Raw genomic sequence first — 14,698 nt, forward strand, 5'->3', positions numbered from 1 at the left:
ATATGTCACAAATATTTCATGATAAAGGTACAGTGTGTAGAATTTTGTGATATCTAGTGCTGACATTGCATGTTGCAGCTGAACACCCCTCACCTCACCCTCCACTTCCAAACATGAAAAAGAACCTGTGGTAGCCTTAATTTGTCATAAAAACTCAAAATGTATTTAGTTTGTCCAGTCTGCACGAATGTAAAAAACATGGTGGCTTCCGTAGAGAGGACCCCCTCGATGTAAATATAAAGTATTTAAATATAAAGGCCCTTTTCTGGGGTAAAGAAAACTACAATTCATACAATTTAGATGAAAGGAACTAGTGAAAACATCATAAGGATTATTCTACATTAAATTTCTGCCAATAGATCCCTTTCACCTAAATATTACACACTGGACCTAATCTGTTGCTTCATCTCAATCCCTCTCTTGAGTGATGGCTGTGGCTGAGGGGTAGAGCTGTTGTCCTCCAGCCAGAAGGTCGGCAGTTCATTCCAAAGTGTTCTTGGGCAAAATGCTGAACCCCAAATTGCCCCTCATAAAACATAAAAGTGCTCCTTATAGATGCACTGTATGAATGTGTGTGTGAATCGGTGAATGGCAAACTGTACTGTAAAGTGCTTTGCGTGGTCATCAAGACTAGAAAAGCTTTTTATAAATACAAACCATTTACAATTTACCATCTTGAGGAGCATTCTTAATAATTATTAAAGAGGTAGTCAGGTAATACCTGCATTATTGTCAGAAGTGAAAGTATGCTTTCCACTGAACGGTAAGTTTCTAGCAGACATTCCTTTTTGGCACAGGTGACAAGAGGTGAGAAAAGGTGGCTGCCAAAACCCACATAAAACTATTCCATTGTGATTGCAAGTTTAAATTATATACACAGATGCAGACACATAAACACACACTGTTAATGTTAGGTGAACATTAACAACAGGTTTGCTTCTAAAAACCTCCAGTATGATTGTCCCAAGAACATACCTGTGCATGGCTATTTAATCTGTACTGGAGGAAACTCTGCTCCGCAATATCAAATGCAGTAGCTTTTGGCAGGCAGTTGTTTTTTTTGCAAAAAGTAAAATGACACACATATTTCATAATGCTCAGTTCCATTCAAACAAAGCAGACAGCAAACAAGCCACTCATTTTCCATGGGTCGCCCTAAATTTTCCATCACAAAATCAGGCAAGCTATTCATGTCATTTGCACCAGGCAAGTAAAAATGATAAATGGTCCCACGTAAATTCCAAACATTTTTGTGGTTTGCGATGAGTGCAGGCTGTGCCTGTGTGTGTGTTCGTTTAGGCATCGTCATGTAGTTCATTCATAGTTGTACATAGTCAGAGCATCCTCAGGTCCAGGGAATTAATCCTGTGTCAGAGGCCTGTCCATACCTGGTTCGAGGCTTCTTTATTTTTTTCCAAAAAAAAACTTGGGCAAAGGAGGAAGAACGGCCTACTTAACAAAACTCATGGCCAAATTTACTCAGAAGAAAGTTTTGCTATAAAGAAAACAGCGACATTTTACCTATCATTATTATGAGTGACTTGTTAACTGTTAACTTTTGATTAATTTAGACAAAAAAATGTATCAACATTTAAATGAATAATAACAATACCTGGGGGGGGGACTTTTACCAAGTTTTCTCTGGTAAACTATACCTAGTTGATCATAAAGTGGATCAGATTAACTGATAATGAAAATATTTGTTAGTTATATTCAATTCACATAATTTCCAATTTGCACAGTCATCCAAGAGCACACCTATAAAAAGTTAGAAGAATAAAACTAGTCGGTTCACAGATGAGTCACCATATAAAGTTTAAGTGACATTGCGTTAACACAGTTTAACTCTATAACATGCTAACTTACAGACATAGTCAGTCTAATCGTCTACACCAACTGTATTGCTGAGTTTCAGATATTATCAGAATAGATCAGAATATTGCAACTATTTTGATTTGTGTCTCCAGAAGGCAATAAATGGAGGAAATGTGTTGTTTTGGTCTGGTGCATGGTGGCACATATTAGGGCACCCTATACAGTCTCACTGCTGCACATACATCCTGATAAGGAAAGATGATATGACACTTATGAAATGAGAGCCACCCTTTCACTCTCTTAAACAAATACAAATGAGCAGTGAAGGTGTTAGACACTGGGTATGCTGCAACCTCCAAGACATCAGACACAAAGGATTGAGGAAAGGTCCTGACTCATACCTCAAAGCGCTGAGAGCTGACTTTCTTCCCCTTCTTCATCCAGGTAATGCGAGGTTTGGGCTCACCCATTGCCTGGCATACGAACGACGCCACTCCTCCTGAGATCCCTGTCTGATCATCCGGTGACTTAATGAAGCTGGGCATGCCTAAAGGGGAGAGACATTGAGGGGAAAGGTGAGGGAATCAAGTTATGGATAAGCAGGGACAAGACATAAAAAACATTTGCTGTAAATCTTGGATTAACAATATGTTCTTTCAAAGATTTTATCTTGACTGTAGCAACACCTAGTGAAATGTAACACCTGTAAAAACTGCCCAGAACCAGCATCCCTTTATTAATAAACAGCAGGTGTCAGTCTTATGAATAGAGGTAGAGAGCAGGCAGGTGCATGGATGGATAGAAATGTTGAAACTCTATATTTATTAACAAACATTTATTATAAACCAACACTTGAGGGCCACTTCTTACAGAGGGTGTGCACTCAGATACAAGTACTGGATCTAACAGGCTTACTGTTCAATTTGTAAAATATATACATATAAATAAATATACATTTTCAAAAAGACTTTGATGTCCAATAGAGATTGACTATATATATAGGCAGCCTCATTAAAAACAACCCTTGACGCTGTCGCCCCACTAAAAAAGAAGAAGGTAAATCAGAGGAGATTAGCTCCATGGTATAATTCTCAAACACATGCTTTAAAACAGACATCACAGAAGCTAGAGAGGAAGTGGTGTTCCATCAATCAATATGACTTTCACCTAGCCTGGAAGGATAGCCTGATAAATTACAAAAAAGCACTTGACCTTATTAGTTTCATCATCTAAACCAACAACTTGTCAGTTAAACTCTGTCCCAACTTAACTTTTTAACAAAGTTTTCCCCCTGATTGACAGTTCCATATTAAATCAGATTAATATCATCATCATCAGAAAGCACCACATACACTACCAGCTGTACATTTCTATGAAGCATGATGAATCTAATCACTTAGTTCAACTTCAAGAATGTCTCAAGAACATCAAGGCCTGGATGACCCGAAACTTCTTACTTCTAGATTCAGACAAAACTGAGGTCGTTGTAATTGGCCCTAAACATCTCAGAGAATCACTGTCTGAACAGATAGTCACCTTGGAGTGTTTCAGTTTGGCCTCCAGCTCCACTGTAAGGAACCTTGGAGTTATGTTTGACCAGGACATGTCATTTGACCCACATATAAAGCAAGTCTCTAGGAAAAGCTTTCTTCCAACTGCGCAATATTAAGAAAATTAGAAACATCCTGTCTCAGAAGGATGCTGAAAAAATAGTCCACGCATTCGTTACCTCTGGACTAGATTACTGTAACTCTTTAATATCACGATGTCACAGTAAGTGTGTGAAAACTGTCCAGTTGGTCCAAAATGCTGCATCACAAGTGCTGACAGGAACTAGAGAGAGAGATTATATTACCCCCGTCTTAGCTTCTCTACATTGGCTCCCTGTAAAATTCAGAAAATAATTCAAGATCCTGCTCCTCACATATAAAGCCCTTAACAGTCAAGCCCCTTCATATATCAAAGAGCTCATGACACCATATTATCCAAATAGATCACTTCGTTCACAAAACACAGGCTCTCTTGTGGTTCCAAGAGTCTGTAAGAGTAGAACAGGAGGTAGAGCACCTCCCCTCTCCTCCCCATTTTTATTTGCTCACGACAACCGGTCGAGGCAGATGACCGCTCACATTGAGTCTGGCTCTAGAGGTTTCTCCTTGGTAATGAGGGAGTTTTTCCTCCACAGTCGCCAAAGTGCTGCTCATTGTGGGTACGGTTTGGTTTCTCTTTATTAATAAAATTTTAAGGTCTTGACCTTCTATGTAAAGCACCTTGAGATAATGTATATTATGATTTGGCGCTATACAAATAAAATTGAATTGAATTGAATTATAAAACATACCTGCACTGTCATCCTGAAAATGTACCACACCTTTTAGCACCTGCAGCCCGAATGAAGGTTGGCTGACTCAAAGAATTGTCACTGTAAGGTAAAGGCCTGTTACCCTGCATTTGAGGAAAATACGGACCGGCCACTATTTGAGAATATGCAGTTTGGAGGTTGTGTAAGTGTGTGTTAGAAACCCCATTTACATTTAAACAATGTCTTCAGAGTCTGTAAGAATCCAGCTGCACTGTCTGTAGGATGTATCAAGAACCCTTGTTTTTACAATTTAAGATGTCAGTCTGCCTCAAATTAAAGTTAAGTAGGAGAAAGACATCTCAGAAATGACTGGGATTTAATAGTTTTCCTAGGTCACAACCATTTTTCAATAAAACTATTCAACATATCCTGTGTTTACAGCCATTTGTTTAACATTTCCTTGTCACTGACTGCAGGTCACTTGTCTTATAGCCGTGTTTCTAATTTGGCCTATAGGCAAATGTTGTGTAAAACGGAATAAAGCAGTTTCAGAGGTAATTCATAATGACAAGTTACAGCATTTTTGTACAAACTGCCATCTCCTCACAGACTCATTAAGATGAGGAACTGAGAGATAGCAGCCATGCAAATCAAACTCTGATCACTCAAAGTGACATATAAACAATCTGGTTCCCAACTTCTGGACACCAGAAGTATTAAAACTGCAGTGCCTTTCACACTTTTTGTTACTAACCTTCATCTGAGAAGAGGCTTAGATAGAAAAAGGAATCAATACAGTGTGCCTTGAGCGGGAATAAAACACTGTTTATAATTGCCTTGTACTACACACGAAATGTAGCATTTCCCCTTTTATTGTAGCTTTATTCAAAGGGGAGAAAATAAAGACTGATTCACCTAACATGAAGTATTTTTTTTAGTGCACAATGTGATTAGAGCAGCATTTAAGGATGGTGGACGTACACAAGTTTGCAATCCATCACAGAACTGCAATAAACATTTTAGTTGCTGTGCTTTCTCTTATCCTGACTAATTGTTTGGGCTGCCTCAATTTAACCATGAGTTACCCATAAATCCATGGATTCAATGTGCTATGATGATGTTATACCATGGCATGAAGGAAAGACACTATATTGACAAAACCTATTGAGTGAGCCCACTCCAGACTTGAGAGAAGATCAAACGTTTGCTCATTAAGTTTCACAGCACAACTTTCCTGCCCTCTAATACAGAAAATCCTCCCAGTTCCCCAGTGCTGCTCTCTGACCAGCATGTCAGCACAAAGTGTCAGCCACATACCGCTGATAAGTTCCTACCTCCATGGTGTAGCAGAGGAGGCAGGTTAGAGATCTTATATTTGGCTCCACTAAGGGAAAACAGAGAGTGTCTCTGAAGAGCAAGCTAACAGCTCACATACTGAACACAGTGGAACTGAACTGAAGCATCAAAACAACACCTTGACATTTCTGATTTTAGACTTTTACTCCTTGTCACTAGGCCATTTTCATACAAAACTTTCTGTATTCCTTTAGGTTGGCTCTGTTAGCTTAACAGTCAATGGCTTTTAATCCAAACCAAAAGCCAATTAAAACATGCAGAAGTCAACAATGGTTTGCCACACATTCTGCACAGCTGAGGACCAATTTTTATCAATTAATCAATGACAGGCAGTAATAGACTGTATTTCAGCAACAGATAGACACCTGAAGAATTCTTACATTTTCCCACAGTAGGTGTATATTTGTATCATACATTATTACCAGACAGGTTAGGTCATTTTATTAAAAACCTATTACCTACGCTTCCTTACATTACATTAGCATCCTTTACTTATTTCTCACTATCTTGTTGATTCAATTCAGTGCTCAGCTGTGTACATGTGCAGTAGAGCAGAACAGGATTCATCCAGAATTTATATTGTTAATGTTGATATTGTTGTTATGACAAGTTGTTATTTTTAAATTTAACTTGGCAAAATCAAGTCAATGTATTTTACTCTTAACACAGGCAGCATAGAACTTAAAACCATAAACATGAATATATTATTCCAGTAAATAGGCTCAAAATTCAGTGTTCTAGTTCTGTATTCTTGCCTGCCTGTTCCTGCCCTGTTTGACACAGGCACAGTACTAGTGGATAGCTTACAGGTATGGATAGGCTAGCTGTTAATCAGCTTAGCACAAATGTGGCAGAGACACCAATTCCTATTTGCAGGAAAAAGCACTAATTTCACAAAAAACACAGTACTTCCTTAGATTTAGAAACTACAATATACACGTCAGCATCCTCTCACATCCAGAGGAAAACTAGTCCTGCTTAGGCTTGTATATTGTCCAGGAAAATGCAACTGAATGTATAGGAGCAGATCAGCTGAACCATCAGCTCATGAGGGCTGGCAAAGAGATGTGCTGCTGTCATCTGATGTACTGGATTCTGACCGTGATCTGCCTGAACTAACGCTATGCTAAATTTTAGTTTATATTTTGAAATACAATATGAATTTAATGAGAGGCTGTTCCACTTACATTATATTCCACTTTTGTCTAAGTTCTCCTTGTCTAACTGTTGTAGTGATGTCCATTTTAACACTATATATTTTACTAAAAGAGAAAAACAAACCATTTTTCAATCCCACTAAATGATATGATAATCCATACGTCAAATCCCTGCAAGAACAGCTCATAGTAAATCAAGATGAAGCTTTACTACTGTGACAAGAACATCTATTATATGTGCTATATGTGAGAGCAAATGGCATTATATGTGCCTTGTTGTGTTGTCTTGTATTGTTTGTCTGTAAAATGAACAAAATTCTTAATAAATATATGTTTAAAAAAAAGATGAAGCTTTACATTCCCATGAACCAATCAATTTACAGTCTGTGAGCGCAGTCTGCCAGCAGAGACACTGCAATCTTTGCAAATGAACACAAAAAGCAGGCTTAGTGGAGCAATGAACAGCAGGACAGTTTACCAAGTCATCACCTGAGATTAATTCGATTGTTGCACATGGAAATGTCCATTCACTAAGCATGCTTGGTGATAAATAGGCATTCGCTTGTAAAAGGTAGATTGTAGCATTATTAGGCAATGAATCTAAGTCCAGCCATACTGGACATTTTTACCTTCCTATTTTCCCCATGATCTAAGGACCACAAACAGGAAGTCATCCCGGCAGAGACAGTAATCTTAACTTGTGCTAGATGCAGGCTGGAAGCTGCAAAGACAAGCTGGGGAGGGGGAAAGGAGGTTTACAGCGTAGCAGTCATAAAGTGAGCCCTGACTGGATGAGAACTTAGTGAGTGGTTGGATACAAATTTTGTTTCCTGAAAAATACCTTTAACTTCACAAATTAACTTCAATCACTGGATGTGCTCTTATGTTGACACATATTTGGGATCTAGCATGTAAAACACTGATCTTGCAGAAGATGGGGAACCAGACTGGACACGCTGACTAATATTTACTAAAACTAATATTAATTCCAACACATTAATTGTTTGTTAAAGGTATATGGATGCAGTCAGAAGGCAATATTACAGCAGGACAGCATGTGAGTGAGGTCATATCACAATGGTAAACCCTATAACATCTAGTTTGGGACCAAACTACACAAGATTTGCAGTAATGAGCACTAAAGTGCACATTCACATGCTACAAGGTATTAGGGAAGTAAAAGGACTGAAATTGTATAGCATCTTAACAACCATTTAAAGCAATTTACACTACAAATCATAGTAACCCATTCACACACAAATTCATATAGCGTTTCTCTATTGCTTAAGTTTTCTCTATCACTTAAAGCAGCAGTAAAGGATGAGGAGGATTAAATTTACACCCTGATTAGTGAAAAACTCACTCCACTTCCTGAGCTGCAGCTACTCAAGTGTCCTTTTTTTTAAAATTCCAAAACACAGTACATCTAACCTGCGCTTGATGATTTCTTTTTTCCCGGATATCACTTTATAATTCATCAGGGTCCATCGACCAACAGTCATTAGTTGAAAAGCAGTTTTTCAATTTGAATCAACCGTAACATACTCTGTAACAGTTATTAGAAACCAACACATCATATCTGGGAGGATTCTTAGTCATCCAGGTCATGGTATCTTCGCGAGTTGTATAAGTGTACAAGGCACCTCGACTTCCAGAGTAATCTTGGGCAAGTACTAAAGAAACACAGTGTGTTCATTACAGTCATAAAAGTTTTAGCCCTGATAATTAACCTGTTGATCAAAAACATTGCTCTGTGAGGATCTCCTTCTCCACCTCTGAGGCTTAGCCAGGCCTACATACTGTCAACTGCTGCCAACATATATCAGCCAGAGGTGGGAGGAAGTCACGCATGCAAGTCACAAGCAAGAGTCAAATCTGAACCTTCAAGTCTGAAGGTACTCCATAGTGACTGAGGTGAGAATTAAGCAATAGAGTCCCTGCTATTTTTTCAGCAGCTCACATTCAGATGGTGGATGTGAGCTACTACATTTACATCAGGAAGGCACCCATTGCCCCCATGATCCTCCTCAACATCCATTCCTACTACTACTATCAGTATTATTTATTTTTGTTGTGTAGAAGGTGAGATTTGGCACACTTTCACTCAGTCACTCTTTCAAAGCGTGTGTGTGAGTGTGTCTGTCTGATTCACTGAAAGCTTTAATCTTAGCATTTTATAAATGGCTTATTGTGATGCAATCATAACATATGCACATTCCGATGATATTTTTATATGGATTGCTGTGTTGTCTAGAGTCAGTCTATAACATTTGTTGTCTCACCAAGGCCACAATTTGTTACCTGCTGTTTGCTGCATATACAATCAATTTATACAATCAACAAAGCTCATGGGTGAACAATAGAGCCATCATTGCATTACCCAAGGTCTGGTCAGTGGATGCAGCTCATTTTTGTCTCCAAACCCAGCCATGACCCCCTCTTTGAGATAGAGTTCCTGTTCACATCAGTGGTTGGAAAGTAAAGCAAAATTACTGTGTAGAGTAACTGAAGGTAAACACGGAAGAGAACAATGGCTAGACATGTTCACAAATCTATTAGCCACAACCAACATTTGGCGTATTTAATTCTTTAATGAATCCAACAGTTTAAGCCATGAGTCGTGTGTTTCAGCTTACAGTCTTTGTGACTATCTCTGGGCTGGCCTCCATCTCTAAGTCAACATAATTTCTAAACCAAAGTTTTTTGCCATTGTTTTCTAGCGGCCTTACAAATTCAACTTTTTGATGCCTTTTTGATCCCACATACATTTCTTAAAACTCTGTAAACCTAATTGGGCATAATTAAGGTCATGTAAATTGTTTTCCAATTCCTATTTTTGAAATTAATTTGTATTGCAGTTCATTGTATAACATAATTCAGCCAGTGAGTGCATGAAAAGTTGTGCTGAGAAAAAGAAAACTAAATAATTTTCTCAGAATAAAATATAATTAATGACCCTACATGACCTTAAATTACAGGCCTTTAAGGGTCATGATGACAGATAGATACATCTAAAAATAAAATATGTTGCCAGACAAACAGACTATAATAATCTTGAATTAATTAGACTAGTAAATCAAACCCTATTTCACTCTTCCTCATGACAGCAGCTCCTGCAGTGTTTACAGTCTTCCTGCTAGCTTCAGCATAAAGGTTGTATTTTGTTGACAGTTGTACTTGCTCAATGTTAAAATAAATAATTGGTGCTGACAAAGTGTTCATAAATAAAACTTAAGACACTCTTCTGTTTATTAAATGATCTAAAAAGTTTTCTAAAAATGTTTTTAAACATGGACATTATATTAAGCATGTAAGCATGTAAGAGGTTTTCTTACTTTTGGACCCAATTGCCTCCAGAGAATAACTGTACACTCTCATTGTGTCTTACACTGACAAAGGCTTTCACCTTTCTCCACCTACTCACATTTTATGTTCTGCCATACAAATTAAAATATTACACCCATAAATAGTGCTTCTAACTAACCTGAGTGCAGTGGCTCAGGCGTTAAAGTGGGAAGTTCAGCAGTTTGATCCCAGTTTTCCCCTTCCTGCATGCCAAAGTGCCCTTGGTTTAGATACTGAATCCAAAATTACCCCCTTCTCAAGCTTTACACATACATGTATTGTATAAGTGTATGTGATGAGTGAATGTGAAACTGTACTGTAAAGTGTTCATCAGAACTAGAAAAGTGATAAAGATACAGACCATTAACCATTTCATAAAACCTTCAGTTGGGTGAATATTAGTACTCACTTTCTGAGTGAGAAGGCAGCACCAGTCTGGCCAGCAGCAGGAGATGAAGAGCTCCCCTGGTGAGAGGGGACAGCAGTCCGAATCTAAGGTCCATGCTGTGACTCCTCTCTGGACCCGGCACTGCTGCTGATTAGCTATGAACTCACACAATCGAGAGTGACACCTGCAAAGACACAAGAGAACTGTTGTTAAAGGTGGTGCTTCTTTGGATTTTATCCATCCACTTTATTTTATTTACAATAATGAATAAATTACATGTTATTCAGCTGCCCATCGAGGTCATCTATATATAATATTCATTCAGTTGAACAATTACAAAAAGTGTCACAGAAAGGGTTGAAAGAAAGTTTAGGGACAGTTAGCAACGTCTTTGACAAGTCATTAGGTGCACTTTGACAGGAAGCAGGAGGGAAACTACAGCACATTTCAACAGCATTTCTCCATACCATTATGCCATGTCTGCCAACAGCACAGCAGAGGATGCTGTAAAAACCGTCACAGAAAGTTTCATGAAAAGATATTGGTGTTAAAACTTCAGAGGAATTCACTGAAAAATGTATTCACTTAACAAATGTTAATGATAGCATAAACTATGAGATACAGAGACAGTTAAAACCTATTATTGACTAGGCCCTTTTTCCAGAGCAGAGCAAAGTTAGTAGGGTTTTAGTAGAGATATGTTAGGCGTCCTCTCCAAATGGCCGTTTTGGCATATAAACATTTTTCATTATAAACTAATTTATTTTCACTTATGTTACAATAGGTTTTCATATAATCTAAATACAACTGGAAAGGAAAATAAAAAGGAACTGCCATGAAGCTTTCTGAATAACCCTCCATGTACAACAGCATAGTGGCAGCTGAGCTCTATGTCACACAACTTGTAGAGACAGAAGACGATTTCTCAGCAGTTAGTGAATCCATTTAAATGATTGAAACATCTGAAGAGCTGTCAGAACCAAATGAATCAAGGGACAGCCATGTCAGCAACACCATTCTCCAACAAGGAAGCAAATGCAACGTAAGAAGAAACATGTTGTACCACATATTACTTACTACAAGTAAGGTTAAGGAATCATTTCGTAGCGACATATTATTATACCCACTAGCAGCAAAATATTTATTAAAACAGAACTTAAAAGAGAGAAAACAACAAATGAAAGACGTGATTTGTATAAAGGACAGTTTGAAGTGAACATTATTCTTTGCTCTTTTTCAGCTGCTCACTCAGTGAATTTCTTCCTAGAGCGTGGATTAAGAAGACAAGTCACTAATATCTTCAGTTGTATTGGATTCTGCAACACACTGCTCCTAGAACTCCAAAAGTGTTTTGTGGACTCAAACACATGTGAATCTCTCTGAGGGTTCTACCTGTTTTTTCCCCTTAGCCAAAAGATGGCAGCCTCCGTAGAGAGGGTCCCCTGATGTAAATCTAAAGTATTTAAATCTAAAGGGCCTTTTCTGTGGTAAAGAAAACTACAATTCATACAATTTAGATGAAATGAACTAGTGAAAACATCATGAGGATTATTCTACATTAAATATTTGTTAAATAGTTCCCTTTCACCTAAATCTTACACACTGGACCTTTAACAAGGTGTGCATCATCTGCCCTTAAAGGTATAGTTCACAGAGAAATGAGGGGTAAACAGTGTTGCAGCCAAATTCAAAACAATTGAAGTAACTGGTGATCAATTTTTCAAACGTAATAAAACGACAAAAAAACATAAAATGCCTCCATACTGTGGTGTCATCCAAGTGTCCAGAAACCCAAAGCCTAAATGTCCTCTGACATCCTCCTCAGAGCCGTGTACATGTTTGCGCACACACTGGAAATGCACACAAGCTCTCTCCAAGGGCACACTCCATCGTTATAGTCGTGAGTGGAAAATGAGTGAATTTTCATTTCTCAGTGAACTATCTCTTTAACCCTCAACAGGACTAAAGAAAAATCATCTTTTAAAAATGGAAATTTGGGAAAAAAAATTCAGGCTGGGAATTTGACTCCATTCCTGGCCAACTTTTTCATGCAAAACCTATAATTTTGTATGCTAATCCTATTTGTTAGTGTCACGGTTACCAGACTAGTTATACATATCGCCACTATGTTCATTGTGGAGGAAAGTTATCCAAATTCCAAAATACATAAATCTGGGACTGACCAACAAGTACTCTATTTTAATACTGAGTTTTCAAGCTAGGCTATGGTTATGGTTGAAACCAAAAACTCACTAGGAATACAGCATCCATCATCATTGCAATTTTCTTTGGTTGTTGAAAGTAACAAGAGTGCACAGCTCCAAAAGTTATTTTATACTGTCAGTAACTTACTGCGTCTCTATCATTTGTGCACTGCCAACTGTGCTGGGGTTGGTAAATTGTTTGTATTTATTTAGACAAACCACAGTCTTGATGACCACTCAAAGCGCAGTACAGTTTGCCATTCACTCATTCACACACACATTCATACAGTGCATCTATTAGCAGGACTTTTTAGTTCTATGAGGGGCAATTCGGGGTTCAGCATCTTGCCCAATGCCACTTTGGCATGCAGATGTGGAAGTTTTAGGGATTGAACTGCCAGCCTTCTGGTTGAACGATAACGGCTCTACCCATCAGCCACACTATATATACGCTATATAGTACTCTGTTTTTGTATGATATAATAATAATGGTAGTTGAAATCATAATCCTGCCTTGACTGCCACTATTCTTCTACAGTCTTAAATGTTTATGAAACACTGCACAACATGATCACCAGCAATGTTAGTACACAGAGGTGGGAAAGTAGACTGTGGCCTTGGAACTACACTGTCACAGTTGGCTAACAGTAGAGAAAGTCAACAGGTACAGTTTTACTATTTCAGTATTACATCAAAATCCCAATCATTTCCAAGCTGATCCCTAAAAACACATGGGACATTCTGCCATACTCCTAAACATGCCCAGTACTGTAAACGATGTCTAAAGGTCCTGTCATTATACAGCACAATTCCAAAAATCAACTGAAGTCTTGTGCTTCATCTTCATATCAAAAACACATTCTCCAAAACAGAAAATTTGGTTATTTTTTGATAGAGTTGACAAGCTGGTGCTAAAAATGAAATCAAACACAGCACAATGAAAGGCTTTGTGTTGACACCATGCAACCCTGGCATTCCAGTGGAAATGGTCAAAGTAAAATGTTCCCCTAGAGGAAAAGGGGAAAATATACACATATGTAAAACAAGTCTCTAGGACAGCTTTCTTCCACCTGCACAATATTGTAAAAATTAAAAACATCCTGTCTCTGAAAGATCCTGAGAAACTGGTCCACGCATTTGTTACCTCTAGACTAGATTACTGTAATTCTTTATTATCAGGATGTCCCAGGAAGTCTGTGAAAAGCCTCCAGTTGGTCCAAAATGCTGCATCACAAGTGCTGACAGGAACTAGAAGGAGAGATCATATTATTCCCGTCTTAGCTTCTCTACATTGGCTCCCTGTAAAATAGAATTCAAGATCCTGCTCCTCACATATAAAGCCCTTAACAGTCAAGCCCCTTCATATATCAAAGAGCTCATGACACCATATTATCCAAATAGATCACTTCGTTCACAAAACACAGGCTCTCTTGTGGTTCCAAGAGTCTGTAAGAGTAGAACAGGAGGTAGAGCATTCAGCTACCAGGCTCCTCTCCTGTGGAACCAGTTCCCACTCTGGGTTCAGGAGGCAGACACCATCTCTGCATTTGAAGTTAAAGTTAAAACTTTCCTTTTTGATAAAGATATAGTTAGTTCTGGATCAGGTGAGTCCTGAACCATCCCTTAGTTATGCTGCTGTAGGTCTAGACTGCTGGGGGAACTCCCATCATGCACTGAGCACTTCTCCACTTATCTCTGTCTCTCTGCCCCCCCCACACTCATTTATTTTAATAAATGGTAAATGGTTGTATTTATATAGCACTTTTCTAGTCTTGAAGACCACTCAAAGCACTTTATACTACAGTTTGTCATTTACACACACATTCATACAGTGCTTCTATAGCTAGCACTTTTATTGTTGTTCTATGGGGCAATTTGGGGTTCAGCATCTTGCCCAAGGACACTTTGGCATGCAGATGGGAAGACTGGGAATCAAACATCCGACCTTCTGGTTGGAGGACGACCGCTCTACCTCTCAGCCACAACCCCTAACTGTGTTTCTTTTTTCTCCCATAATCCCTCTCGCTCTCATTGCAGATAACTCTGACTCCTGCAGAACAAAAACGATGATTATTATTATTATTATTATTAATTACAATACTTCAGTAATTTATTATTATATGAATTGTTA

General features: G+C 38.3%; 1 protein-coding gene across 20 annotated transcripts in view; it reads right to left on the reverse strand.

Moving 5' to 3' along the window:
- Positions 1 to 14,698, reverse strand: part of ptprfa (protein tyrosine phosphatase receptor type Fa) — a 229,067-nt gene that overhangs the window by 151,866 nt on the left and 62,503 nt on the right. For all 20 annotated transcript variants that reach the window (XM_069522627.1, XM_069522623.1, XM_069522622.1 and 17 more), the window contains 2 exons: positions 10,385 to 10,547; positions 2,217 to 2,362 (listed from right to left, as the gene is read on the reverse strand). In XM_069522627.1, the coding sequence (XP_069378728.1) occupies positions 2,217 to 2,362; positions 10,385 to 10,478 (240 nt within the window). In that variant the 5' untranslated portion in view covers positions 10,479 to 10,547. The remainder of the gene's footprint in view (positions 1 to 2,216; positions 2,363 to 10,384; positions 10,548 to 14,698) is intronic.

The sequence above is a fragment of the Paralichthys olivaceus genome, chromosome 3 (genome assembly GCF_024713975.1).
Source record: "Paralichthys olivaceus isolate ysfri-2021 chromosome 3, ASM2471397v2, whole genome shotgun sequence".
NCBI classification, from domain to species: domain Eukaryota; kingdom Metazoa; phylum Chordata; class Actinopteri; order Pleuronectiformes; family Paralichthyidae; genus Paralichthys; species Paralichthys olivaceus.